The sequence below is a fragment of the Lithobates pipiens genome, unplaced genomic scaffold, assembly GCF_037356315.1.
Source record: "Lithobates pipiens isolate NorthernLeopardFrog02 unplaced genomic scaffold, aLitPip1_a1.2 Scaffold_28, whole genome shotgun sequence".
NCBI lineage: Eukaryota > Metazoa > Chordata > Amphibia > Anura > Ranidae > Lithobates > Lithobates pipiens.
Genome location: NW_027507789.1, coordinates 187,220,915 through 187,248,315, shown reverse-complemented (window position 1 = coordinate 187,248,315; position 27,401 = coordinate 187,220,915). Strand labels below are relative to the sequence as shown.

General features: G+C 41.7%; 1 protein-coding gene across 5 annotated transcripts in view; it reads right to left on the bottom strand.

The window, feature by feature from the left end:
• MARCHF10 (membrane associated ring-CH-type finger 10) overlaps positions 1 to 27,401 on the bottom strand; it is a 78,933-nt gene that overhangs the window by 19,454 nt on the left and 32,078 nt on the right. The window contains exons 4-9 of one of the 5 annotated variants that reach the window (XM_077460134.1): positions 25,033 to 25,189; positions 17,916 to 18,053; positions 12,999 to 14,064; positions 10,085 to 10,251; positions 7,479 to 7,588; positions 6,141 to 6,245 (exon numbers count right to left, since the gene is read on the bottom strand). In XM_077460134.1, the coding sequence (XP_077316260.1) occupies positions 6,141 to 6,245; positions 7,479 to 7,588; positions 10,085 to 10,251; positions 12,999 to 14,064; positions 17,916 to 18,053; positions 25,033 to 25,189 (1,743 nt within the window). The remainder of the gene's footprint in view (positions 1 to 6,140; positions 6,246 to 7,478; positions 7,589 to 10,084; positions 10,252 to 12,998; positions 14,065 to 17,915; positions 18,054 to 25,032; positions 25,190 to 27,401) is intronic. The other 4 variants (XM_077460135.1, XM_077460136.1, XM_077460137.1 and 1 more) reach the window with 4 other exon arrangements.

The window sequence follows — 27,401 nt, the reverse complement described above, 5'->3', positions numbered from 1 at the left end:
CACTTCCTCAAACTCAATCTATCCAAAACCAAACTTATCATTTTTTCTCCCTCATATGCGCCTTCCCCTGATTTCACTGTCAAAATCAATGGCACAACCATAAGCCCATCCCCACATGCCAAGGTTCTAGGTATAGTCCTGGACTCTGAACTCTCCTTCAAGCAACACATCCAATCACTGTCCAAATCCTGCCGCCTCAACCTCCGCAACATCTCCAAAATACGCCCCTTTCTAACCAATGACACAACAAAGCTCTTAATTCACTCGCTGGTCATCACCCGCCTATACTACTGCAACACCCTTCTCATTGGTTTACCTCTACATAGTCTATCACCTCTTCAATCCATCATAAATTCTGCTGCCAGACTCATCCACCTTACCAATCGCTCTGTTTCTGCTACTCCTCTCTGTCAATCCCTCCACTGGCTTCCGCTCAGCCAAGGAATTAAATTCAAAATACTAACAACTACGTACAAAGCCATCCACAACTCTGCCCCCAGCGACATCACTAGCTTAGTCTCTAAATACCAACCTACTCGTTCTCTTCGTTCCTCTCAAGACCTCCTGCTCTCTAACTCCCTCATTACCTCCTCCCATGCTCGCCTCCAGGACTTTTCCAAAGCCTCTCCAATCCTATGGAATGCCCTACCCCAATCTGTCTGCCTATCTCCTACTTTATGAGCTTTTAGACGATCCCTGAAAATCCTTCTCTTCAGAGAAACCTACCCTACCCACACCTAACAACTGTATTTTAATTTTCTTCATCAGCTCATCCCCCACAGTTATTACCTTTTGTTTCAAGCCTGTGCTCCCCAGCCTCTGAAATAATTTGCCTGTACCGAGACACACACAAAGGAGCAAGTGCCACAGACTACATGCAGATACTGTCTGGTCACTTTCAGCCATACCATGCTGATAACCGCATGTCTCGGCAGAAGGAAGGTGAAAATGTTCCTACTTTTATTAACCGTTGCTCTTGTCCCGTTTAGTATATCACCACACTATATTCACTTGTGCTTGTTTTAGGTCAGTGACTTGCAAGGATAAAAATGACTATCCAAGAGTCTTCACCTTCAAAAATAAGTAAGCAATGCCATCCTGCATATTCCTACCTTGACTGCTCTGCCTTTTTTCAGCCAAGTCGTCTTTTTTATTTTATCCCCCAAATATTTATTCCTCTCATCTCAACTTTATACTATCAGCTCATGAATGTAAACCCCTCCCTGATCATAGTGACAGGTCAGTGTATATTAGAAAAGACTTGATTTGTTTCTTCTGTTTGCCGCAGCTGTTAAGAAATTTCGGTAATGTAATTCAGTGGTAAGTGTAGGGAAAAATCCTATTTCGCTTATCTCATTGGATATTTTCTGTATTTTCTGATAAAGTTGAAGCAACTTGATGTGCCTAATTTAATTTAAAAATATATTAAAGTTCCCTGAAAGAATATATGAAGGATTATTGACTTTCCAAAAAGACAGTGAATTCTACTCTCAAGGGTTTTGGAGGATGCAACATTTTAAAACCAACAGCAGCTTGTACTGAAGGGTACTGGGAGTAGTATAATATAAAATAGTCTTTTTCAGAATGTAATTTGAGGATCTTTTGCTGGAAACACTGCTGCTCGGCTACTTAGTTGTGATTTCTCTCTTGGCCTCAGGATTTTAGAAAACAAAATCTACTTCCAAACAATTCTAGTTCCTTAACTGTTATCTTGTCCCACAATCACTTCAGTACTTCCTGACTTGGAACATGTATGTAGATCAGTTAGAACTTCTGTTCTACATACTAAAATAAAAGGTATTCTTTGAAGCTTAATAACTTCAATACCCGGCACTTTCACCCCCTTCCTGCCCAGGCCAATTTTAAGCTTTCAGCCCTGTCACACATTGAATGACATTTGTGTGGTCATGCCACACTGTACCCAAATGGAAAATATATATATAATTTTTTTTTTTTAGACTGATAGTGCTCTCTTTTGGTGGTATTTAATCACCACTGGGTTTTTTTTTTTTGCTAAAAAAAAAGAAAAAAAGACCAAAAATATATATAAAAAATATATATATTTTTTTCTTAGTTTCTGTTAGAAAATTTTGTAAATAAGTACTTTTTCTCCTTCACTGATGTCCACTTTTATTTTTATAGCAGATAGACATACTTTGAAAGACATCCTTTTTGCAAAAAAAGATTCTTATCTTCCTCCTCGCAAACTTCTCAATCTGTACTCTAAGCTACTGGGTGCTGGTATGAATAAATTCCTGTACACATGCTCAGAGTTATGTCATCCTGGCCAGGTAAATCAAGATGGCAGAACACCCGGCACCCAGAATAAGCCAGCGAGAGGATGCCGGCACTGAAAAGGGAGCTTGTGGGCATTGGTGAATGGGACATGAGTATTATTCTGCTTTAACTGCTTCAGCCCCGGAAGATTTGGCTGCTGAATGACCAGACCATTTTTTGCGATTCGGCACTGCGACGCTTTAACTGACAATTGCGTGGTCATGCGGCTCTGCACCCAAACAAAATTGACAATCTTTTTTTCCACAAATAGAGCTTTCTTATGGTGGTATTTGATCATCTCTGTGGTTTTATTGTAGCGGCCATAAGCCTTGGCAGGGCGGCCTTAACTTTTGGGCTTACCGGTTACCTCCGCTTGGCTGGTTCTTCCATGTCTAGGAGTTCCCAGAGTTAGTACCCAACAACTTTGGACACTGACAAAATAAAAGTCCTTTAGAAAAGGTTTATATTTGCAGGGGTAACATCCAACAAACACAGTCTTGTATGGGAACAGAGGGCAAGGGTGAAGAAACTCAGGCACCTTGAACTGCTAATATCAAAAAGTCTCTAATACCACCCAGAGAGTAGCCACTCGCAGATGGACGCTTCAAAGCTGAACAAATCTCTAGCCAGAGATTATGGCAGTCAGCACTTTGATTCAGAAAATCTTTGACCTTGAGTAACTTGTAACAAAGGTGAACAGGAACCTTTTTCCTCAGTACCTGGAACGTTCTCTGTCTCCTTGGCAGTACTGGAAAAACGTGGATTCGTCAGTGTCCTTCACAACCCAGCAACCAGGCACTTCTCAGGATGCCAGCTTGTTGGCCCTCCTCCGAAGAGTCCTCCCCGGTCACTTACACGAGCTGCGGTGCCCCTCCAAGCTGAGAGCACACCCGGATGCCTTGAATCCTCCCTCAGTTACTGCGGCTCTGACCAGCCGGTTCCGAGGCTTGGGAACAGATGGAACCTTACCCCAGACCAGGCGGGTCTATTGGGGTTAGCCAACTGAAGCATGTTGCGGAGCGACGAGCGCTCCCGTGACCGGGACCCCTCGCGGGGCTACCCCAGTACAGAATCAGGAACAGACTGCTATGGCCTCACGAACGAACCTTGAACATGTGACTTCAACACCATAAGTACCCTTCCCCAGACTCCTCAGCGGGGCCCGGCGCACCCACTGATTGACTCAGGGAAAGCTGATACCTAAAACGTCCAACCAGGCCTGGTTTTGAGCCTGTCATGTGCACCTAACTGTACACATGACCAGGCAGAACTCTAACACAGCCCAGCCAAACTGATGTCAAACTTAAACCTACATAATTAACCCTCAGAACCCCTTTACTGTTCTGAGGCAAAAACTAAATTTGTACATGACAGACACTTGTCCAAAGTGTCATCACTACATTATTTTTTGCGCTATAAACAAAAAAAGAGTGCCAATTTTGAAAAAAACACAATATTTGTTTATAGCATAAAAAATAAAAACCGCACAGATGATCAGATACCACCAAAAGAAAGCTCTATTTGTGGGAAAAAAAGAATGTCAATTTCGTTTGGTGTACAGAGTTACACGACCGCGCAATTGTCAGATAAATCGACGCAGTGCCGAATCGCAAAACATGGCCTGGTCATTCACGAGCCAAATGTTCTGAGGCTGAAGTGGTTAGAAACATCACAGCTGTATGGTTTTATATCTGTATGGTTCATAACCTTAAAAAAAAATGAATAGAAAAGAAAAACATCACAGTCAATGCAAGCAGCCTTCCACATTTCTCAGCAGAGATGATCAGGAAGAAGACTTGAAAGTTTGAGCATCCCAGCGACTGCCAGCTGGACAACCTAGGACCTGTTCTGCATGAGGCCAATACAAGAACAAGCAGACACAGATCCTCCCTACTGTTTCCTAGCTGATTCAGACCCTGATAGACACCCCTGTTCAGGACAATCTGTGGTTTGGGGTCAAATATTGGCCAAGTTTCCGCCACTAACCTACTATCTTTAGTTCAAAATATTTTAAAAGCGCACCTAACAATCTCTTCCAGACATTTTTAAGCAGATCCAAGAAATTAGGCAGTGTTAAGGAGGTTGACACACATTGGATGCTGATAGAAAATCATCCATGGTCCAGCTAGAGAGAATGGAGGCTCTGAAGCCAAAGTACCCGGAATATGAACCGGGCAGTGGAAAACGTTTATTTAATGGCTCAGGATACAAGTCTAATGAATTTTATGCTTACAAGCACTTTTTCAAAAGCAAAATATATCTTAGAATCCCATAATTCAAGGTCTACTAGAGTCTATTACATCCCAAAAAGAAACAACACTCAACCTAACAACCTAAAGGTTCATTATGAGGGACACAAGAAATGTGGCTTCACTTCACATGAAATGTGGCTTCACAGGAATTTTTGATGCTTGGCTCAAATATTTGCAAAGTTTGTCCTAATGACTCTTTAAAGGAGGAAATCAATAAGTTGTATTGAGAACACAGATCGAATATAGACACAACTGCCCTTTTTACCTGTTCATTCACCAGACTATTTGCTCATACATCATTAGGAAACTGGAGGATGCATGTCACGGACTGGGCAAAGACTGTGACCATGACCCCAGTTTAGTTGAAATCTTCCTTGCACTCAGTTCTGGAATATATAGCAAATCATGCACCATACCTCATATTACAGTTCGGAAGCAGATTTATCATTATAGTGAGACTGATGCAAATCAATATCCAAAACTTTTTACCACAAATGTATGTGATGAATAAAACCAGATTGGGCTCTGTTTTGCCCATAAGCCACTTACAAGCTATTTATTTATTTGTTTCTAGGATAAAAAAAAGATCTGAAATTCAAAACAACGTGGAACAAAGTTTTCCATCTTACAGCTGAAAACTAGTAGCACCCCTCCAACTACCTCCAGAATTATATGCTTTAACTTCATGCACTCTTAATGCACAAAACAGAAGACAAATGTGTTGAACCCAGGCCACCTACCATAGATATTTTGAAAAAATTGATTGAATGCTAGCCACAAAAGATTTCATTTGCATTCTTATGCCTTTCTCCTAGGGAACAAATATCCATGAACAAAAAAAAAAAAATGTCTTAAATGAACACTATTTATACCGGTAGCTATGGCAGCTAAAAACATATATGGCAACTACGTGAAAAGAACAAACTCTTTCAAGGGAAAAACTGGAATAATTCTATTGCGACCACTAAAAAATATATTTAATCAGTTTTGATACTACAGTGTTTTTCAAAAGAGCATGGCAGCCAAAGATTAATTACTACCACATCAATGGCCTATACCAGTCTTTGGCAATTTGTCAGTTTTATTAGTTCCCTAATACCTTGATAAATGTATTCTCAAATAATAAGTATAATTGACTTGAAACATTCATTAAAAGGTTTCTTGTGACCTACAACTGCCATTTTAATTATAAGTTATGATACTACTGTACTTTTTGAATTTGATATTATGGACAGTTGCCTTTTTCTGTTTTTATTGATTGTAAGCTCCCTAAAAGGGACCTTCTGTTATGACTGTATAATTTTATTATTTCCATTATAAAAACTTTGGTGGCAAAAAATTATTTAAGCCAGAAGATTAGCAGCATAGCCATGGATTTTTTAAGGGGGCAGCAGTGGTAGCATTTGTAATTTTTTAATGGCAGGATTTTTATGAATGGGTCTAAAATGGAGCAAGCTTGGAAGACCTTTTAAGCACATGCCTGTTTAAGGTACATGTGATATGTAGCTGTTTTGTTTGATTTGTCTAACCTACGTGATTGTCTTTTTGCAGTATTTTTATGTATAAGCCCTTACCATTTGTCACATTGATAAAGATTTGATTTTTACTTACCTCACTTACCCGGTCTCGAGTGTTTGATAATCTCAGCATGTCTTCATACCGCTGCTGGTACAAATGAAGCAGTAAGACAAGGTAGAGGCTTGGGTTTAGGGTGGCCTGTATTTGTGGAGAAAGCATGTTACTGTATATTTGTATAAAGATTTTAATGAAAAAATAACACATTTATTTAAAGTTACAATATTTTTTTGTTGTCTATTGCCTTAGCCTACTGGCCAATTACTTAGCATTTTTTTAAAAACATATAGACATGGTAAGTTGTGGATAAACTATCTGTGTTTGTGTTATTTCAACATAACGATAAATTAACACAACGGCAAATATTGAAGATATACATAGAAATTAGACATACATCCACAAAGCAATTGTTGTTGTGGATACAGTTCAGGAGCAATTGACAACTATACAGGTCCTTACAGCTATAGCAGAAGACATACCATGCACGTGCAATGTAAAAAAGGATTGCACCACTATCAAACCAAACAAAACCAATATGTACAACCAAATGATAGTTGATTATGTCTTTTTGTTCCCCTGAACTGGAATAAAGTATTTCAAACCAGAAAGCTGATTTTTCGTCATTCATTTAAAAGACTTGCAGTATCACATTAATGTCTATAGCCTCGTACACGCCACAATTTTTTTTGTTTCGTTCAACCCGCAGCTCAAACTGACAGCTCACGTCGGAGCCGATGTACTAACAATCAGATGTTAGTACAGCTATTTCCCCCTCTGAGCTATTGAGTTTTGACACGGGGATGCCCAAACCCCCCTCTAGACAGACGATGAAGCTATTCATTAGAAGAGAATGTATGCATGATCTTGTTTATAACAATGGAAAAGGCTGAAAGCATTTGGTGTCCACATATAGCTCTGAGCGAGCAAACAACGTTTCTATACTAGCAGAAACCAAACAGCACACACAAACCTTGTTAATCTTCAGAATAAGTGTTCGGTGTTCCCAGAGAGCCTTTTGACTCTGAGCTAAGCCCTGCATCTAGCATTAACTAGTTCCGTTCAAGGGCCTCTTTAGCCAGTGCAAGCTCTCAGCGTTGCACTTAGAATTGCATTAAGAAGTGGAAGCCTATGTAGAACATACACTCAAGACCTACTGTAGGTGCTCAGGTGTATTTTAAGTGCTGATTCATCCATTAAAGTTTCAAGATCCCATAAACATTCCTATTTCCTGGGGATAAACTGTTCTTAGTGAGAACTGTGGCACTCATGTCTGGCAGTGCCATCATGCTGAATTAAAAAGGAATGTGCTTTGTCTGCGTCCCATGGGTATGGCTGGTATGGGCCCCCTCTCTTTTTACCATCATGCTGAATTACCTGAGTTTCCTGATGTCTTCTGTAGTGCTCATCCACATCAAATTCTTCAAAATTACACTCCGTGTTTTGTTTGCACATCTCACAGGTTTTTACAGCACTCAGTGCAGCTCCTAAAGTATGAAAGAATTATGAATTGAGAGACATTTCCTAAGGCTGACAGCTTATTTAGCAGGAAACATATCTCTGGCTTGTTGAACTTCAAGTGAGAATAAAGGAGACAGTAGAAGGTGGTAAAAGTCTCCAAAGATTTCTGTGAGCTTGTAACAGAATGGGGCCATAAGGACTGAGGCCATAGACCTGTCATTTTATGCAGTGTACATTCTTTGAAAGTGACCTAGTATGTGTTTATATGTGTGTGTTTCCACATGGCTGTGGTGGGAATATTTCTTTGTGGGGAAAGATTGATATTAATGGTTATGTGTGTTATATAAAACTCTTCAAAGTAAATGGCAATAAGCACAAACCACTTTTCCCTACTGGTAAGCCTATAATAAGGCTTACCTGTAGGTACTGGAAATATCTCCTAAACCTGCATGGTTTAGGAGATATTTACCATATACGCTTGCACTGACATCATTGGCGCATGCGCACTGAAGAAAGGGAACGTGCCATTTCTAAAGGGCCCTTGCCGTGAAGGTTGGCTCCCGTGCACATGCGTGGGAGTGACGTCACACGACTCTGGCCAGTCAGAGCCGGAGTCCACAGCCCCGGCAGGAAGAGGGGAGAAGATGGAGGCAGCCACCAGCGGGGACCTCGGGGTCATCGCGGGCTTCGTTTGCAGGTAAGTGCAACACAATTGGCTAGTATGCAAGGCATACTAGCCCATTATGCTATTACTTTGCAGGGGAAAAAAGAGGAAGTAAAACCCATCAGGGTTTACTTCTTCGTTAAGAAAGTGGAGGGTGATTTGAGTATTTAAGTTGGTGCAAAATAAAATATACATGCGTTTACAAGCTGTTACAGGCGTTTGGCATTTCAAATGCCTATGAACATCCGTCCTGAATGCATTTTTTTGCTTTCCAAAAAATGCTTCTAAACTCAACTAGAAATTACTATAAACGACCCCGTGTACATGTACTGATAAGATAACATTGAGGAGAGTTCAGGGGCAGCTGCAAATGCCCAACTGCTCCTAAACGTCTGTTTACATGAGTGAAACATGAAGTAGTGGACATGAAGCCTAAATCTGACACAGAGCTTGCTCTTGGCCATCTACCAGTTTCTTTTTTTCTGATGTTCTGCAGCACTGACATATGTTCTTCTGGAGTCTCAGGTCTGCCTGGCTTTTATGCACGTTAGAACTGCTTTTCTCCCCATGTAACTATATAAGCCAATAGGAATGCAAAAGCTTCTTAAAGCAGGTCAGAAGGAGGTCAAACATGGCTTCAGTGAATTCTGATTTGTCTAATGCCTCATACACACGACCAGACTATCCGGCTGGCTTGGTACGGTGGACTTAGTCCGGCGGACAACCCGCCGGACTTTGCAGCAGAGGTCCGCCGGACTTTTACGAGCGGACCTGCCCACACACAACCAGACTTTTCCCGCGGACTAGGTCCGGCGGACAACCCGCCGGACTATGGCGGAAGCCTGCCGGACTTTTTAAATGAACGCACTTGCCCACACACAGAGTAAAGTTCGTTCATTTTGAACGCGGCTCTGATATGGACTTTGGGGGGGACCCCACCAAAGTCCATATCAGACCCTTATCCGAGCACATAGCCTGGCCGATCAGGACAGGGGGTGGGGACGAGCGAGCGCCCCCCGCCCTCCTGAGCCGTACCAGGTCGCGTGCCCTCAACATGGGGGGGTTCTTTGGGGAAAGGGGGCCCTGCGGCCCCCCCACCCCAAAGTTTTGTCAAGTAGGGACATGCCTTCCCCCGGTAAAAGCAACTCCCATAGCACACAGAAACACTGGCTAGGCACACAATTAGCTCTTTGATCGCCCCTGATGTTAACCCCTTACCAGCCAGTGCCAGTAGTAGTGTGAGCAGTAGTGCACATTACTGATCACTACATTTGTGTCACTGGTCCCCAAAAAGTGTCAATTAGTGTCAGAATGTCCATCGCACTATTGCAGTCCCGCTATAAGTCGCTAATCCCTGCCATTACTAGTAAAAAAAAAAAAAAAAAAATATATCCCATAGTTTGTAGTAGTTTATAGATGCTATAACCTTTGCGCAAACCAATCAATATACGCTTATTGGGAGGTTTTTTTACCAAAAATATGTAGCATATTGTATCTAAATTGAAGAAATTTGATTTTTTACATTTTTTTATTGGATATGTTTTATAGCAGAAAGTAAAAAAAAGTTTTTTTAAAAAATTTATATTTTTTTGATTATAGTGCAGAAAATAAAAGCCGCAGAGGTGATCAAATACCACCAAAAAAAGCTCTGTTTCTGGGGAAAAAAGAACATCAATTTTGTTTTAGTACAGCGTCGCATGTTCACGCAATTGTCAGTTAAAATTAAGCAGTATTGTATTGCAAAAAATGGCCTGGTTTTGAAGGGGGGTAAATCTTTTGGAGGTCAAGTGGTTAAAATACATTTTTATTTCATAGAAGATATAAAACCAAGCATATTAATTTACTGTTCCATACTTACCGGATTTAATTTTACTGAGCAGCCATTTCTTCATGCATTCTTTGTGCACATACTTCAAGCTCCCTTTACATCTGCAAGGTGCTACAAGTTGGTTTTCTAGGGTTTTGTCTCCTGTAAAACAGATCCTGCACAGATCCCCTTCGTCTTCTGAGTCTTCTTCTAGTAAACTGGACATGTGGATAGAAATACAAAATACAAATTAACTCTGAAGACTTATCTGCGTAAATAAAGCAAACTTTCATCACTTTGCAATGAATAAGTAACAACCAACCTCGGTCATGTATTTTACATTATCTTTTTGTAGTTTGAAATCATTCATATTTGCTGCAACACAAATTCAGTATGAGTCTCACAAATCACTGGATTCCAGCTTTATTACTTAAAGTGATTGTAAACCCTTACATATACCCAGTGAAGGGACTATCCTCAGCTGATACACAGAGATGAAACAAATCCTCCTACAAAACTTTTCTACATCCATTCAAAGTGCAGAATTTATAAGCTTTTCTGAGAGTTCAGAATAAATGGAAGTGGAGAGCTGTAGTTACAAGCTGCAGAGCTCAGTGAGGAGAGTTATGAGAGCTGATTGGAGGGAAGAGGCACACCCCCCTCCATACAGCACACAGAAACAGAGCTGAGACTGTCAATCAGCTGGAGATCGCTCCCCGTTATCATTTTTCTCTTGGTGTCAGGAAAACTTGTCAGAAGTGATTCATGCTGACAGCAGGAGGAACAAAGCAACAAATGGAAATTACACTTGTGCTTTTAATTGAGACAATTACACACTATAGAAGGATATGTTTTGTTCATGTTTCAAGCTACATGTGCCCCTGCCCCTATTTATCCTGTTTACCGTTATCACCAGAAATGAAACGGAAAGAAAATCCCAAATTGGGTTGTCATCTATAGAGCAATAGCAACCTTCCAATTGAGGCACTAGTTCTGGTGACATCAAAGATTTTCCTCACCTTCTGTTTTGGCTGTGGGACAGGAAGTAGAAGAGAAATCTTCCCAATGGGACACAGATGGCAAAAAAACAAAACAAAAAAAAAACAGCCCGGGTTATAACCCTCCATTACTCTAGCCAAGATGAAAAAAATATGTTTTGTTAAGCTCTACTTCAAGAACTTGATTTTTATGCGTAATGCCAGCGCAGAAGCAGTCTGTATGCACATAAGGAGTTAAATGAAGGATGGTTAGTGTTAGGGTTAGAGGGATGGTCAGTGGGAGGGGGGCTTGTGCTAGAGCATCATTCATTGATGTTCATCAAAGTGGTAAAATATAATAGTGCCCTACCAATCTTTAGTTACTTCTGCACATTTTAGGTCATATACTGTATTTACTTTAAAAAAGCAGAAATTCTGTGGACTGTGGTTTGGAACAGAATTCTTGCATATATTAAAGTGGAGCTCCACCCAAAAGGGGAAGCTCCATTTGTCTGCCCCCCCCCCCCCCAATGCCACATATGCCACCTTTTGTGGGACAGCGGCTCCTGGTTTTGACAGCTACCCGCTCCCACTTACGGAATACTTAGCCATGGCAAACTCATCTGGAAGTTTGATCCCCCCTCCTGTCGTCCCAGCTAGCCTATTCACAAAGCGCAGCGCGCTTCAAGGATGTACAGTAGGAAACCGGCAGTGAAGCCGCAAGGCTTCACTTCCGTCTTCCCTTACCTAAGATGGCGGCGGCAGCACCCGATAGCTGATTGGAAAATCGGCTCGAGTAAGGACACCGCTGGATTCCTGGACAGATAAGTGCCCTAATATTAAAAGTGAGCAGCTATAGTATTTAGAACTAATGACTTTTATTTTTTTCCTGAAGGAGCCTAGAAGCCTCTTTAAAATGGTCTTTGAGGATAAGTTTAGCTTTGACCTTTTTTGCTGACCCCTGTAGTTAGTATTAGGTGTCAGTCTGTTCTACACCATTCTTTTTTAAAACATACAGTATTTTATTTAATCATTTTGCCAGTAAACACAACCATACCATGAATCTTGATATATCTGATCTGTCTCCCTAGTCATTACAGAACTAACATACATATACCATTTTTATCCAGAGTATAAGATGGCAATACAATATAGCAGTTGGTATACCATATATACAAAACCTAAGAAAATGTTTATAATATATATATACATATATATATATATATATATATATATATATATATATATATATATATATATAAAGTAAGTAGTATGACCCGGTTGAGTACCCTCTTCTTGAAACATTCAACATTAGGTGTTCCTTTGCCTTAATCATATTATGATATGTCTCATTCCAGCCTGGGAAGAGTAATGCCTTGTACACACAAAGCAAGTACGAGACGGAAGCTATTGGCTACTGGCTATTGAACTTCCTTTTTCTAGTCCCATTGTACTTGTTGTATGTTACTGCGTTCTTTAAGGTCGGAATTTGGTGTAATCGCGTGTACGCAAGACAGTTTCAGCAGAATTCCGTCGGAAAAACCTTCAGAGTTTATTCTGACAGGAAAACCGGTTTTGTGTACAGGGCATTAGGTGAACTGGCATACAAGAGCAGGAAGCTGGTTGCAAATTTAGATCATGGTGGCCCACTAATGTACTGTATATGGACCCTAATAGTAATATGTGGGCATTGACTTAAAGCTGGCAATTTAATCCAGTGCAATGCTTGAGACATAACAGCACTCAAAGCCTGCCATATCTCAGTGGATCAAATTTTTCTCTAGGTGTCACCAGTATGTGCTGAAGCAAGAGAAATTTGAAATTGTAGCTCCTGTTTCCAGTGAAATGTAAGATAGGACCTTTGTGTCTACCTGTGGGACTTTCGGTCCAATTTTATTTCCCCTGGAAAAACATCTTGGACTTTTGAGCATATTAAGTTTAACAGCTGATCTTCTAAAAAATTTCACTGATATGTGAAACCTGCTCACCTTTCCTGAATTTTTTTAAGCTTCTCAGGGTCCGGTTTGGGCTTTACATTCTCTTTTTCTGGTGTCATGTTGATAATCCTTTCAGACAGTCTCTGCATGGAGATTGTATGAGCAATCAAATCAAGGTTCTCATGCAGAAGTGTAATGGTGGGTGCTGTGGAAGACAGGCTGGGTCTTAGAGTAGCAACATGCGATCTGGAAGAGACTTCCCTGCTAGGTGTAGTCCTGTTTCTGCTCTCTTCTGTTCTAAAAGTTGTTTGGGGATTAGAATTATACTCGTGGTTCAGCACATTCCTAGTATTTGAGTTAATATCATGGAGTTGGGGTAGTGCGGTCTCGGCCACATGAGATTGCCTGTTATGTTCTTGAGTTTGGGGTGCTATTGCAACTCCGATCCTTCGAAGTTCAATCATATCCCTCAAATTAAGAAATGAAACTTGAGCATTATTTTGGGAACTGTCATCAACCTGTTGAAGTGTTGTCCTTAATCCCAAACTTCTAGGTGATGTTAAGGGCGGCAGATTATTGGGATTTCTCACAGAACTTGTAATATCCAACCTGTTTCTGGTAGTCTCTGCAATGAAGTCATGGTTTAGTCTGTGTATGACTGGAAACTCCTCAGTTTCACTGTCACTGCTGGCTTCCTCATCCAACTCTAAAAAGTGGTTTCTCCAAGTATTGTGATCAGTGGGTGGTGTACCATAAGACTGGGGTCCCAGAGGCAAAGGCACACTACTTACACTATCAGAAATAGACACATTATCATCACATTCATCATTATTACTTGACTCTCCATTTTCTATATCATCTTCAGTGTTTATTTCTGGAATTCTATTAAAGCTGTCATCACTTGTGTAGTTTGGAGACTGCCTGAAATTCATTGGTTCTGAGACGGTTTGAAGATCATCAAGTAATGGTGCAGAGGTGGTGGCTGAGACTTGATCATGCTGGTTGTTATGACTTCTCATGTTCTGTTTCAAACAAGGGGGTTGGTTTACAGTTCTGCTTTCTTTCTCTTGTTCTGTAAATCTGTGTTTTTTCATCTCTGTTGGAGAGAAAAATATAGCTGGAGGAAAAAGATAGAAGTTATTTCCTTGATACACACTACAATATTCAAGCAATTTCAAAAGAAACTGATGGTGGTAGGTTGCCTTGATACTTTTCCATAGCTTTCTCATTTGGAGAAAGGGGGGGGGGGGGGTTGTACAAGTTTGTTGTACAGTAAGTGGTTAAAGTGGACTAAAATGAAATAGTAAATATCTTCCTATGCATTTATAAATCCCCAATTGAGCCTGTATGAGTAATTGGTATATATATATATATATATATATATATATATATATATATATATAATTTACTAAATCAAGCATCAGCCCCAGTCAGCAATGTATATAAATAATCTATGTCCAAAATCAAATGAATGAATGTTTCACAAAAACCTACCTCTGACCTCACTTGCACCTGCAGTGTTCCTTTTCCTACATACCATGGTTCCATAACAATCTGTCTTCTGAATGATAAATATAATCTTTAAAAAGTAACAGATTCTCTTTGACCTATTACTACTATAAAGGTGTGGACACTAACTTGGGCCCCTCAACCATTGACCCACTGGTAGGTTTTTATGGCATAAGAGCCTCTGTATATCTCTTCTGACAAAATTCCCTTTCCATCCCAGCTAACAATGCTCTTTCTATTTGCACATTAACTGCTGGGATTGCAGCTGCAAAGATGCCTAGAGTAAGCCCTTGTACACACGGTCGGAGATTCTGACAACCAAATCCGTCGGATTCTGTCCGTCAGATTTTGTCCGACAGATCTTGTCCGAAACTGTTGCATACACACAGTCGGACAAAGTTGTCGCAAAATCCGATCGTTCAAAACGTGATGACGTAATTTCGTTACGATGGGACTACGTTTAGGCTAGTAGCCAATAGCTTTGATGTAGGAATTTGATCTGAGCATGCGTGGCACTTGGTCCGATCGGAATCCTCTACACATGATCGGAGTATGTCCGATCGGACCAGTTCGGAAAATATTTCCAGCAAGTTGGAAAATTTGGTCCGACGGATATTCCAACGGAAACAGTCCGATGCATACCACACACAGTCGGATTATCCGACAAAACGGTCCGATAGGACACATTCCGAGGGATTCTCCGACCGTGTGTACAAGGGCTAAGACCCCTTTCACACCAGGGCGTTTTGCAGGCGCTATAGCGTTAGAAATAGCGCCTGCAAAACGCCCTAAAGAAGCTGCAGGACGTCAGAAAAAAGTCCTGCCAGCAGCTTCTTTGGAGCGGTGAAGGAGCGGTGTGTTTACCGCTCCTCCACTGCTGCTGCCCATTGAAATCAATGGGGCAGCGCTGTAATGCCGCCGGCAAAACGCCGCTATTGCGGCATATTGCCGGCGGTTTTAACCCTTTCGCGGCCGCTAGCGGGGGTAAAAGTGCCCCGCTAGCGGCCGAAATGCGCCGCAAATCCGACGGTAAAACGCCGCTAAAAATAGCGGCGTTTTACCGCCGACGCAAGGTGCGGTGTGGTGTGAAAGGCCGCTATTTTTTTATTTTTGCGGCGCATTTCGGCCGCTAGCGGGGCGCTTTTACCCCCCGCTAGCGGCCGCAAAAGGGTTAAAACCGCCGGCAATACGTCGCAATAGCGGCGTTTTGCCGGCGGCATTACAGCGCTGCCCCATTGATTTCAATGGGCAGCAGCAGTGGAGGAGCGGTAAACACACCGCTCCTTCACCACTCCAAAGAAGCTGCTGGCAGGACTTTTTTCTGACGTCCTGCCAGCGCACCGCTGTAGTGTGAAAGCCCTCGGGGCTTTCACACTACACACAATGGTGCAGCTTCTTTGGGGCATTTTGCAGGCGCTATTTCTAACGCTATAGCGCCTGCAAAACGACCTGGTGTGAAAGGGGTCTTAGAGTTGATTGGCAGGATGAAGTAACTCCCATGTGCATGCATAACTTGCAGTATATCATCTGTGGCTGGCCATTAGAAAAGACAGAGGATTCTTGACCCAGAAGAAGAGCAGGAGAAGATGGCTGCAGGGAAGTGTGGGCATTGCATTGTAGGAGAAGGACTCACTGAGAAGTAAGTCTGCCACAATGTACAGGTATGCTGTGACAAATGGCAGGTAATATCAACCATATAATCAATGAGCAAACAATACATGTGCATGTTCATGTAATCACTTGGTTAACTTATGATGGAAAAGCAGAGATATGAAGAAATTGTTAGTCTGATGAAAAATGATGGACGTTTTAGTTATACAGATTGAGTTTTCTGATGATGCTCATATACCAAAAGTTTTGAACCAATTATATTTTTTAGGTTAACATTCAAGTATCGTTGTCCCACTGTCTTACATAAAATTCATTCCTCTGTGTCGGAGATATTTTGGAGAAGTGTGCAGGCTCCTGACACTATGACTCATTTTTGATGTACCTGCCCTAAAATCACCCCATTCTGGTACAAGATACTGCAATTGCACGACACACTAGTAGGAGACAAAATCTCTAATAAACCCCACATTACTCTGTTATCTATGGTGCCAGGATCCTATAAACAAATTTTAAAAAAAACTGTCGTTAGCTGCGTGTGCTTGTGAACTAGATAGATTGAACATTTAGAACAAATGATTGCATGGAATGAAAATAAATCTCATTCACTCATGTGGACTGTTTAGTCACATTTTTTATATTCTTCTGGTTTTGAGTCATTCATAGCAGATTTGTTTCACCACAATGTTGTTCCTGGGACCTCTTGTGAATGGATGGTACTGGGTTCTTCCATCCTGCCTTATCCTGTTCCCCCCCCCCCCCTTTTTTTGTTTCTTTTTTTCCTCCTATCTTTTTCCCCTGCGCTTATTTCTACCATTCTCTTTTGATAAGGAGAATGAATGAAGCTTTTCTGCTTTTTTTCTTCTGGATGAGGCAATATTACACGTTCACTCCAGATGCTCCTTCTACCTACAGTTTTAGTTGGGTAGGAATGTTGTCAGAGTACTGGATATGTATAGTTTGATTTTTCTGCTTGCTTTCCTGATAATGGCTCGTAGTTATTGATATATTAAAGTAGAAGTTCACCCCAACACTAAAACCTGTAAATCTACAGGCATTCACAATCTAAAACTAAACTATCTAGCCCTGTAAAGAAGAAATCGTGATACATAACTTTTCTGAAGCCGTTCTGGTCCCATGCTAAGCTGTCAGCAGCGGCTTCGCTGTAGAGGCGGGTGCAGAGGAAGTAGCTGACAACGGAAGTCTCATAGCAACTTTATGGGTGACATCACTTTTCTGGCATTTCACAACCGTTGTCGGCTGTCTCCTGCACAGAGCTTCTGCTGCTGGAGACCGGACTTTCAAAAAAGGTGTAGCAAATGTATGTATGTATAGCGATTTCTTCTTTACAGGGTTAGATAGGTTAGGTTTAGATTGTGAAAGCCTGTAGATTTACAGATTTTAGTTTTAGGGTGAACTTATACTTTAACATGTTCACAAAAGTTATCCGTGCTGTATATACATAAGAACCTTTTACGCGTTCAAACTGTACTTTGGATTTTTGCTGATTTGAGTTATGTAATACCTGTTTTTTTATTTTACTTTGCCTATGGTAAAGGGCAGTAAACAACACTTAGAAATTGAGAAATCACACTTCCTGGTTTGCCAGTATATACTGTGTATGTGTGTGATGATAAAAGCAGGACAGTAACATGAGATAGCAAAACTGAGACTCATCCCGTTTCCTTGGATTTTTTGTCACTTTAACCCTTTGTTTTCCTTCTTGTGGCATCTCTATAATGTGTGACACTGGGCTTCAAATATGTAACAACAGAAGAAGGTGTAACAATAGAAGCAACACATCAACATGAGATGGCAAACCTGGCTGACACATCTCGGGCTGAGACTCACCCGGCTTCCTTGGTTCCTTAGGTTTTTTTTGCCACTCTCTCCTTCCCGTGGCATTATTAAAATGTGTGACATTGGACTTCGAGGAAGGCTGACGTGAATGCACTCTTTTTTTTTCCACAGTAATAGGTGGTTGAGAAACTAGCAGCATGAAAGAAATGAAACAAAACTTAACTGAATTTTTTTTAAATATGTCAGTGTCTTGCAAGATCCCTGAGGCTGTGTGCCCCTTGACATCTTGCACATCAAAGATTTGCATGCTTAGAATTGTAACACCAAAGTGTCATTTGACATATCACTAATAGGAGCTGATGTCTACCTGTCAGAAGGAACTGTATAGGATTAGAGAAAAAGTAAGTTACAAAAATTATCAATCAAAACAAAAATTTGGCCCCTGATTTCATTACATTTCTAACTTGCTAAAGGACTGCCTATGAAATCATTGCCGAATTTAAATACATAAATTGTAAAAATTAGCAAACGTGGTCTGTGGAAAAGTATGCTTTTCATGCTTTTCATACGATCATGTGCACAAATATTATGAATATCTTGGAAGGGTAAAATTCCCCTAACTGTAACATTGCACCCAATGGTAAAACATACTACTCAACTTTAGAAGTTGATACTGTGGGACATTTCGGGGGCACAGTGACCTGTGGTGCACATGGCACATTGTGGCACAAAATAGGTGTGGTTTAAAAATGGGTGTGGTTCAATTATGATGGCTGGAAGGGGACAGTCTGTTACCCCAGGAGGAGTATTAATGCAGTGCGTGCATGAGCGTGCATGTCAGAGAACAGTGCATGTGGCCAGACTATTAACAGTGGGGGAGGGCTTAAGGGGCATGGTTAAACAAAATCTGGGCTTCACTGTACCTATTAAATATGCTTTCATTGCTGTATCACAAGCTGGAGTCTCCTTATAAAAATATAAAGGTGCATCTCATAAAATTAAGTTTGGCCAGCAAACTTGCCTAACCTAAACCCCATAGAGAATCTGTGGGGTATTGTCAAGAGGAAGATGAGAGACACCAGACCCAACAATGCACATGAGTTGTAGGATGCCATCAAAGCAACCTGGGCTTCCATAAAACCTCAGCAGTGCCTGATTGCGACCCTGCCACATTGATGCAGTAATTCATGCAAAAGGAGCCCCAACCAAGTATTGAGTGCATACTATACTGTACATGGACATACTTTTTAGTAAGCCAACATTTCTTTATTAAAAATCCTTTTTTTTATTGGTCTTTTGTAATATTCTAATCTTCTGAGATAATGAATTGCTGTAAGCCATAATCATCAAAATTAAAAGAAAGAAATGCTTGAAATATATCACTCTGTGTGTAATGCATCTATATAAAATATGAGTTTCACTTTTTGAATTAAATTACTGAAATAAATTAACTTTTTGATGAAATTCTAATTTTATGAGCTGCACCTGTGTAAACCCCAGCTTAATCAGTAAAAAAAGAAAAAAATCTCTTCCAATACATATGATTCTGTGAACTGAAAATAGAGAGATAGTACTTTTTCCCAAGCCTACCTTAACCACCTCAATACAGTGCAGTTACACCCCCTTCCTGACCAGACCAATTTTCAGCTTTCAGCGCTCTCACAGTTTGAATGACAATTACTCAGTCATGCAACACTGTACCCATATGAAACTTGCGTCCTTTTTTCCACACAAATAGAGCTTTCTTTTAGTGGTATTTAATCACTAGTGAGTTTTTTATTTTTTGTGCTATAAATAAAATAAAATGTAAATTTTGTGAAAAAAATGCCTTTTTCTTTGTTTTTGTCATAAATTTTTGCTAATTAGTAATTTTTCTTCATACATTTTGGCCAAAATTTATACTGCTACATATCTTTGGTAAAAATAACCCACATTAGTATATATTATTTGGGCTTTGTGAAAGTTATAGAGTCTACAAACTATGGTGCCAATCGCTGAAAATTGATCACTTCTGATCAGGCCTTCAGTACATCAGGTGTACCTCATTTCTTGAGACACTAACAAGTCAGGAAAGTACAAATACCCCCCAAATGACCCCTTTTTACAAAGTAGACATTCCAAGGTATTAAGTAAGTAGCATGGTGAGTTTTTTTAAGTTGTAATTTTTTCCCACAATTCTTTGCAAAATGAAGATTTTTTTTTATTATTATTATTTTTTTACAAAATTGTCATATTATCAGGTTATTTCTCACACACAACATATGCATACAACAAATTACACCCCAAAATACATTCTGCTACTCTTCCCGAGTACGGCGATACCACATGTGTGAGACTTTTACACAGCCTGGCCACATACAGAGCACCAACATTGATGTAGTACCTTCAGACGTTCTACGAGCAAAAATGACGCATCTCATTTCTCAACCACCTATTACACTTTTGAAGGCCCTGGAGTACCAGGACAATGGAATTTCCCATAAAATGACCCCATTTTGGAAAGCAAACACCCCAACGTATAATCTTTGAGGCATAATGAGTCTTTTGAATGGTTAATTTTTTTCCAGAAGTTTTTGGAATATGTGGAAAAAAATTAAAACGCATTTTTTTTTTACACAAAATTGTCAATTTATGAGATATTTCTAACACATAGCATGTATATAGCAAAAATTACAACCCACAACACATTCTGCTACTCCTCCCGAGTATGGCGATACCACATGTGTAGGACTTTTACACAGCCTGGCCACATAGAGAGGCCGAACATTGAAGTAGTACGTTCAGGCGTTCTAGGAGCATAAATTACACATCTCATTTCATTCCTACCCATCACACTTTTGAAGGTCCTGGACCACCAGGACAGTGAAATTACCCACAAAATGACCCCATTTTGGAAAGCAAACATCCCAACGTATATTCTATGAGACATGGGCTGCAAATAGGTACTGGGGTACTCTGATGGGCTGGAGATAGGTACTCGGGTACTCTGATGGCCTGGTGACAGGTACTCTGGTACTCTGATGGCCTGGTGACAGGTACTCTGGTACTCTGATGGCCTGGTGACAGGTACTCGGGTACTCTGATGGCCTGGTGACAGGTACTCGGGTACTCTGATGGCCTGGTGACAGGTACTCGGGTACTCTGATGGCCTGGTGACAGGTACTCGGGTACTCTGATGGCCTGGTGACAGGTACTCGGGTACTCTGATGGCCTGGTGGCAGGTACTCGGGGTACTCTGATGGCCTGGTGACAGGTACTCGGGGTACTCTGATGGCCTGGTGACAGGTACTCTGGTACTCTGATGGCCTGGTGACAGGTACTCGGGTACTCTGATGGCCTGGTGACAGGTACTCGGGGTACTCTGATGGCCTGGTGACAGGTACTCGGGTACCCTGATGGCCTGGTGACAGGTACTCGGGTACTCTGATGGCCTGGTGACAGGTACTCTGTTGGCTTGGTGACTGGTATTTGGGTACTCTGAAGGGCAGTGACAGGTACTCATATGGACTGTGACAGGTACTTGGGTACTGAGATGAACTGTGACAGGTACTCAGATGAACTGTGACAGGTACTCGGGTACTCAGATGAACTGTGACAGGTACTCGGGTACTCAGATGAACTGTGACAGGTACTCGGGTACTAAGATGAACTGTGACAGGTACTCAGTTACTCAGATGAACTGTGACAGGTACTCGGGTACTCAGATGGACTGGGACAGGTACTCGGGTACTCTGATGTGCTGTGACAGGTACTCGGGTACTCTGATGGGCTGTGACAGCTACTCGGGTACTTTGATGGGTTGTGACAGGTACTCGGGTACTATGATGGGCTGTGACAGGTACTCGGGTACACTGTTGAACCGTGACAGATACTTGGGTACCATGATGGACTGTGACAGGTACTCGGGTACTCTGATGGACTGTGACAGGTACTCGGGTACCCTGATGGACTGTGACAGGTACTCGGGTACCATGATGGACTGTGACAGGTACTCAGGTACTCTGATGGACTGTGACAGGTACTCGGGTACTCTGATGGACCGTGACAGGTACTCGGGTACCCTGATGGGCCGTGATAGGTACTCGGGTACCCCGATGAACTGTGACAGGTACTCTGATGGACCGTGACAGGTACTCGGGTACCCTGATGTGCCGTGACAGGTACTCGGGTACTCTGATGGGCCGTGACAGGTACTCAGGTACTCAGATGTGCTGTGACAGGTACTCGGGTACTCTGATGTGCTGTGACAGGTACTCGGGTACTCTGATGGGCTGGGACAGGTACTCGGGTACTCTGATGGGCTGGGACAGGTACTCGGGTACTCTGATGGGCTGGGACAGGTACTCGGGTACTCTGATGGGCTGGGACAGGTACTCGGGTACTCTGATGGGCTGTGACAGGTACTCAAATACTCTGATGGACTGTGACAGGTACTCTGATGGACTGTGATTGACAGGTACTATGAGGGGTGGTGACAGGTCCTCTTTATTGGGGGGGGCCAATCAGTGTGATTGGTGTACACTAGGCGGTAACGAGATGTTACCGCAATCTCCTCCTCACACACGATCGGTGTGTGAGGAGGAGAACAACCCGGTAACATCACGTTACGGCGGTTTGTTTACATTTTAGTGATCGGCTGTGAAAGGATCACAGCCGATCACGTGGGTAAACAGCCGGCCAATGGCTGTTTACCAGCGTCGGTGATGAGCAGTGTTCCCGAGGAACACGCCGCCACCGACGTGCACGCGCAGCGCGCATGCGCCGTGCACAGCCGGGGTGTGACCATGTGTGATCGGCCGTGACTTCATCACGGCCGATCACATGGTAAACAGCCATAACCAATGGCTGTTCACCCCGTTCGGTGGCGAGCGGTGTCTCCGTGACACGCCGCCACCGAAGAAACAGGGATGCGCGCGCACGATCGCGCGCATTCCCTGTTTAAACGGGAGGCCGTCATGTGACGGCCTCCCGCCACAATAGGTGCGCCACCTGCCCGTCATTTGACGGTCGGCGATCAGCATCTAGTTAAGAAGAACACCATCCCAACCCCGGAAACGATCAAATCTATATTTTTGCTAATAATGCACAAAATCATATTAACCTGTTCCCGACCAGCGCACGCCGATGTACGTCGACAGAATGGCCCAGGCAGGCATATTGGCGTACAGGTACGTCCAATCTTCAATGCCGCCCTGCCATCGGGAGCGCGCCGCCGGCGGCGCTCTCCCGCGCTGGTCGGGACCCCCGTGAGTCCGGTCGCGGGTCCCACGGACTCGATCGCCGCGGGGATACCCGCAATCGTCTCACGGGGCGGCTGAATGGAGGAAATGCTGTGTAAACAGCATTTCTCCATTTTGCCCTAGCAACTAGTGACGCTGATCTCTGCTCCATGTGATTGGAGCAGAGATCAGTGTTCACTAAATGAAAGCCCAACCCCCCCACAGTTAGTAACACACCCCTAGGAACACTTAACCCCTACACTGCCACCAACTGGTTAACCCCTTCACTGCCAGTGTCATTTACACAGGAATCACTGCATTTATATAGCAGTGATTACTGTATAAATGACAATGGTCCAAAAATGTGTCAAAAATGTCCGATGGGTCCCCCACAATGTCGCAGTCACAATAAAAATCGCTGATCGCCGCCATTACTAGTAAACAAAAAAATAATAAAAAATTATTAATAAAAATGCTATAAAACTATCCCTATTTTGTAAATGCTATAACTTTTGCGCAAACCAATCAATAATCGCTTATTGCGATTTTTTTTACCAAAAATATGTAGAAGAATACGTATCGGCCTAAATTGAGGGAAAAAAAATTTTTTTTTAATATTTTTGGGGGATATTTATTATAACAAAAAGTTAAAAATAATGCGTTTTTTTCAAAATTGTCGCTATTTTTGTTTATAGCGCAAAAAATAAAAACCGCAGGGGTGATCAAATACCACCAAAATAAAGCTCTATTTGTGGGAAAAAAAGGACGTCAATTTTATTTGGGAGCCACGTCGCACGACCGCGCAATTGTCAGTTAAAGCGACGCAGTGCCGAATCGCAAACAGTGGTCTGGTCTTTGACCAGCAAAATGGTCCGATCTGTAAGTGGTTAACAGACACAAACACAATGTAACTTACAAAATTCCCACTAAATCTAAAGGATAAAACTATACTGATTTATAAAAATTAAGCTAAATGTCTGTATGTGAATGGTGTGAATGAGGTCTTGGGGTTCTTCACACAGGGACTGTGGCCTGTACAGTCTACAGTTGACAGTTTATGTGGCTAGAGCTGCCTGAAGGTGTGAGCAGGCAGCCTATGTTACGTCATGGAGACCAGCAGCTGTATGAACACATCCACAGGTCCTAATTTGACAGATGTGTGGGTGCAGGTGTACGGCCCTGAACACAGACTGTGTGGATTCGGGGCCACTGATCCATAAATCCCTAAAATATTATTACATCTGGGGTTAAGTGTTGTTTGAACTTGCAGAACACTGCTTGATTGTTTTATACCAGCTCAGTTGCATCTTCCATTCCCCCCCCCCCCCCCCCCCCACACCCAAAAAAAAAAAACTAAGTATAAGTATCATTGTAGTTGAAGTGACCTGCTGTTTTGTGTTCCTATCCCCACAGAGATGCTATCTGCATATTCTCATTATGGTTTGTGTAGGTTAATTTGTTTCCATTCACCATTTGCCCCAGATCAGCTTTTCTCATTCTATTTAACAAGGAGGAACCCTTCAAATACCTTTCTGGTCTCTGGGAGCCCCTGCTAAAAAAAAAAATGAAGAAGATGATCCTTACATTTAGGGTCAGTAGGAAGAATCCTCCATGTCTAAAGATATTGTAGCTAAAATGATAACTGTTGTCAGTGGTTTCTCATCTGAGAGATAGAAGTTGCTCATTGCTCAAGGAATCCTTAGCAACCTCTGGAGGAACCTCAAGGTTCCGTAGGACCCTGGTTGAGAAAGGCTGTCCTAGATATTGGTGTTTGACTACTGTTGGTATATCAGATTGCTGCTTCCTTCAAAGACTACTGTGAAATGTTCTATGCATATGTGTGAAGTCTTAACATTAACACCAGGAACACAAAAATACTTCAGCATGTTTTAAGCACAATCCATCATTTTGTACTTTACAAATGTATCCTAACATGGTAGCCAGCTTACCTGTATTTGATTTCTGTGTTTTGTTGACAGTACTCGAATGCAATACAGCTTTCTTTCCTATAGGTTCTTTGTCATTTTTTATAGAGGGTAGTTTGGACACAGTGCTGATGTACTGATGTTTCATGTCACCATTCTCATCTCCCAGCCTCCCAGGAATCTATATAGCAGAAGAATATTATTAAAGTGAATCATGTTCCAGGCAAATATAGCGCATTTAAAGGGAGGATGAAGTCTTTTCAATTATTTTTTAGATATACTATATGTGTCAGATGGCATATTCCATGCTGGGAACTGTTGTTCCTTTCACCAGTTGCCACATCACTACTGTGTCCTGCAATGAAAAAGCATCCGAAGAAACCTACACCATCTCACACAGTGTTTGGGGGGGGGGGTTACATTACATAGCTATGTATAAATAAAGCATTGCAATTTATCCCCCACACACATGAAAATTAGATTACACAACCTTGAATGGTGTATTATAATTAATCACACAAAACCTCATTGGCTTCACATTTAATAATCTCACGATCTATTTTTGTTGGGTGCAGTGATTAACACTTAAATGTGTTCACACTGTATTAAATTAACAGATTACTTTTGTTTTGTCTGTTTTTTTTTTTTCTTTCTTATTTTGTGTAGGTGTCTGAGTTGTTTGCTGGTATAACTTATAAACAAGAGATACATTTCCTATAAAAATGTCATGCAGTTCTTAATTTCGGTTTTACAAATCAGTTTGTTTATGAAAAGGAAAAAAAAAACATGCAGTGTTTTCTTTTCATATAAACTGTATACTGAGATACAAAAACATATCTATATTTTGATCTTTGTATCCCACAGTACTCCCCAAATTAAAGAAAAATATGGGTAACTATTGGCAAAATCAGAAATGACAAATATGATGTAGACCGGGAGTTTCCAAACTTCTCAAACAAAGGGCCACTTTATTGTCCTTCAGACTTTAGGAGGGCCGGAATTTGGGACAGCAGGGGCAGAAAATGTTACGGGCCCAGCATCGGTGAGAATAAACATGGCCTCAGGGTTGGTGGTCAGTAGGAGGAGGAGTACTCTCCCTATTAGTAGGAGGAATAGTATCCCATCATTGGTATCAGTGGAAGATATAGTGCCCCATTGTTGGTGTTAGTGGAAGGAATGGTGCCTCATATCACTTGGATGAATTGTGCCCCAAGGGCCAGATAAAGGCTAGAAAGGGGCCACATCTGGCCCTCGGGCCGCAGTTTAGAGACCCCTGATGTAGACTACTGCTAGCATTAACACAGCCATTTTTTGCTTTCAGGAGTCCTGTCTGTAATAATTGTATTACCTGTTCTTTCTTCTTCAGAGCCAGAAGATTTTTATCCCCCCCCCCCCCCCTTCACGACCAAGCCAATTTTTGCATTATTGCACTGCATTACTTTAACTGACAATTGCACAGTGCGACACTTTACCCAAATAAAATGTATGTCCTTTTTTACACACAAATAGTTTTCTCTTTTTTTGGGCTATAAACATTTCTGCTATAAAACATATCCAATAAAAAATGTAAACATTTTAAACATTTTTAATCAATTTAGGCCAATATGTATTCTGCTACATATTTTTGGTAATAAAATCCCAATAAGCGTATATTGATTAGTTTGCACAAAAGTTATAGCGCCTGCAAACTATGGGATATATTTATGGAATTCATATTTATTTAATCATTTTTACTAGTAATGGCTGTGATCAGCGACTTATAGATGGACTGCGATATTGCGGCGGACAAATCTGACATTAGCTGACACTTTTTTGGGAACCAGTGACACTAATACAGTGATCAGTGCTAGAAATATGCACTGTCACTGTACTAATGACACAGGCAGGGAAGGGGTTAACATCAGGGGCGATCAAAGGGTTAACTGTGTGCCTAGCCAGTGTTATTGTACAGTGCGGGAGGTGCTTTTACTAGGGGAAGACATGGATCCATGTCCTTGCTTTTGAGGAGCTCAGGGTCCATGCCTTCTCTACTGACAGAACGATAATCTGCCTTGTTTACATAGGCAGACTGGCGTTCTTCCTCTTTACCGAATGATTGGCGGGTGCTGGGGGACATCGAGTCTGTGGCATTTGCTCCCACTGTCTATAATTATACACAGCAGCAGCCAGCCGTCGGTGGCACGCATTCATGCCCATTACCCGGAAGTGCAGGATCCCGTATATACAGTATCCCACAAAAGTGAGTACACCCCTCACATTTTTGTAAATATTTTATTATATATTTTCATGTGACAACACTGAAGAAATGACACTTTGCTATAATGTAATGTAGTGTATAGCTTGTATAACAGTGTCAATTTGCTGTCTCCTCAAAATAACTCAACACACAGCCA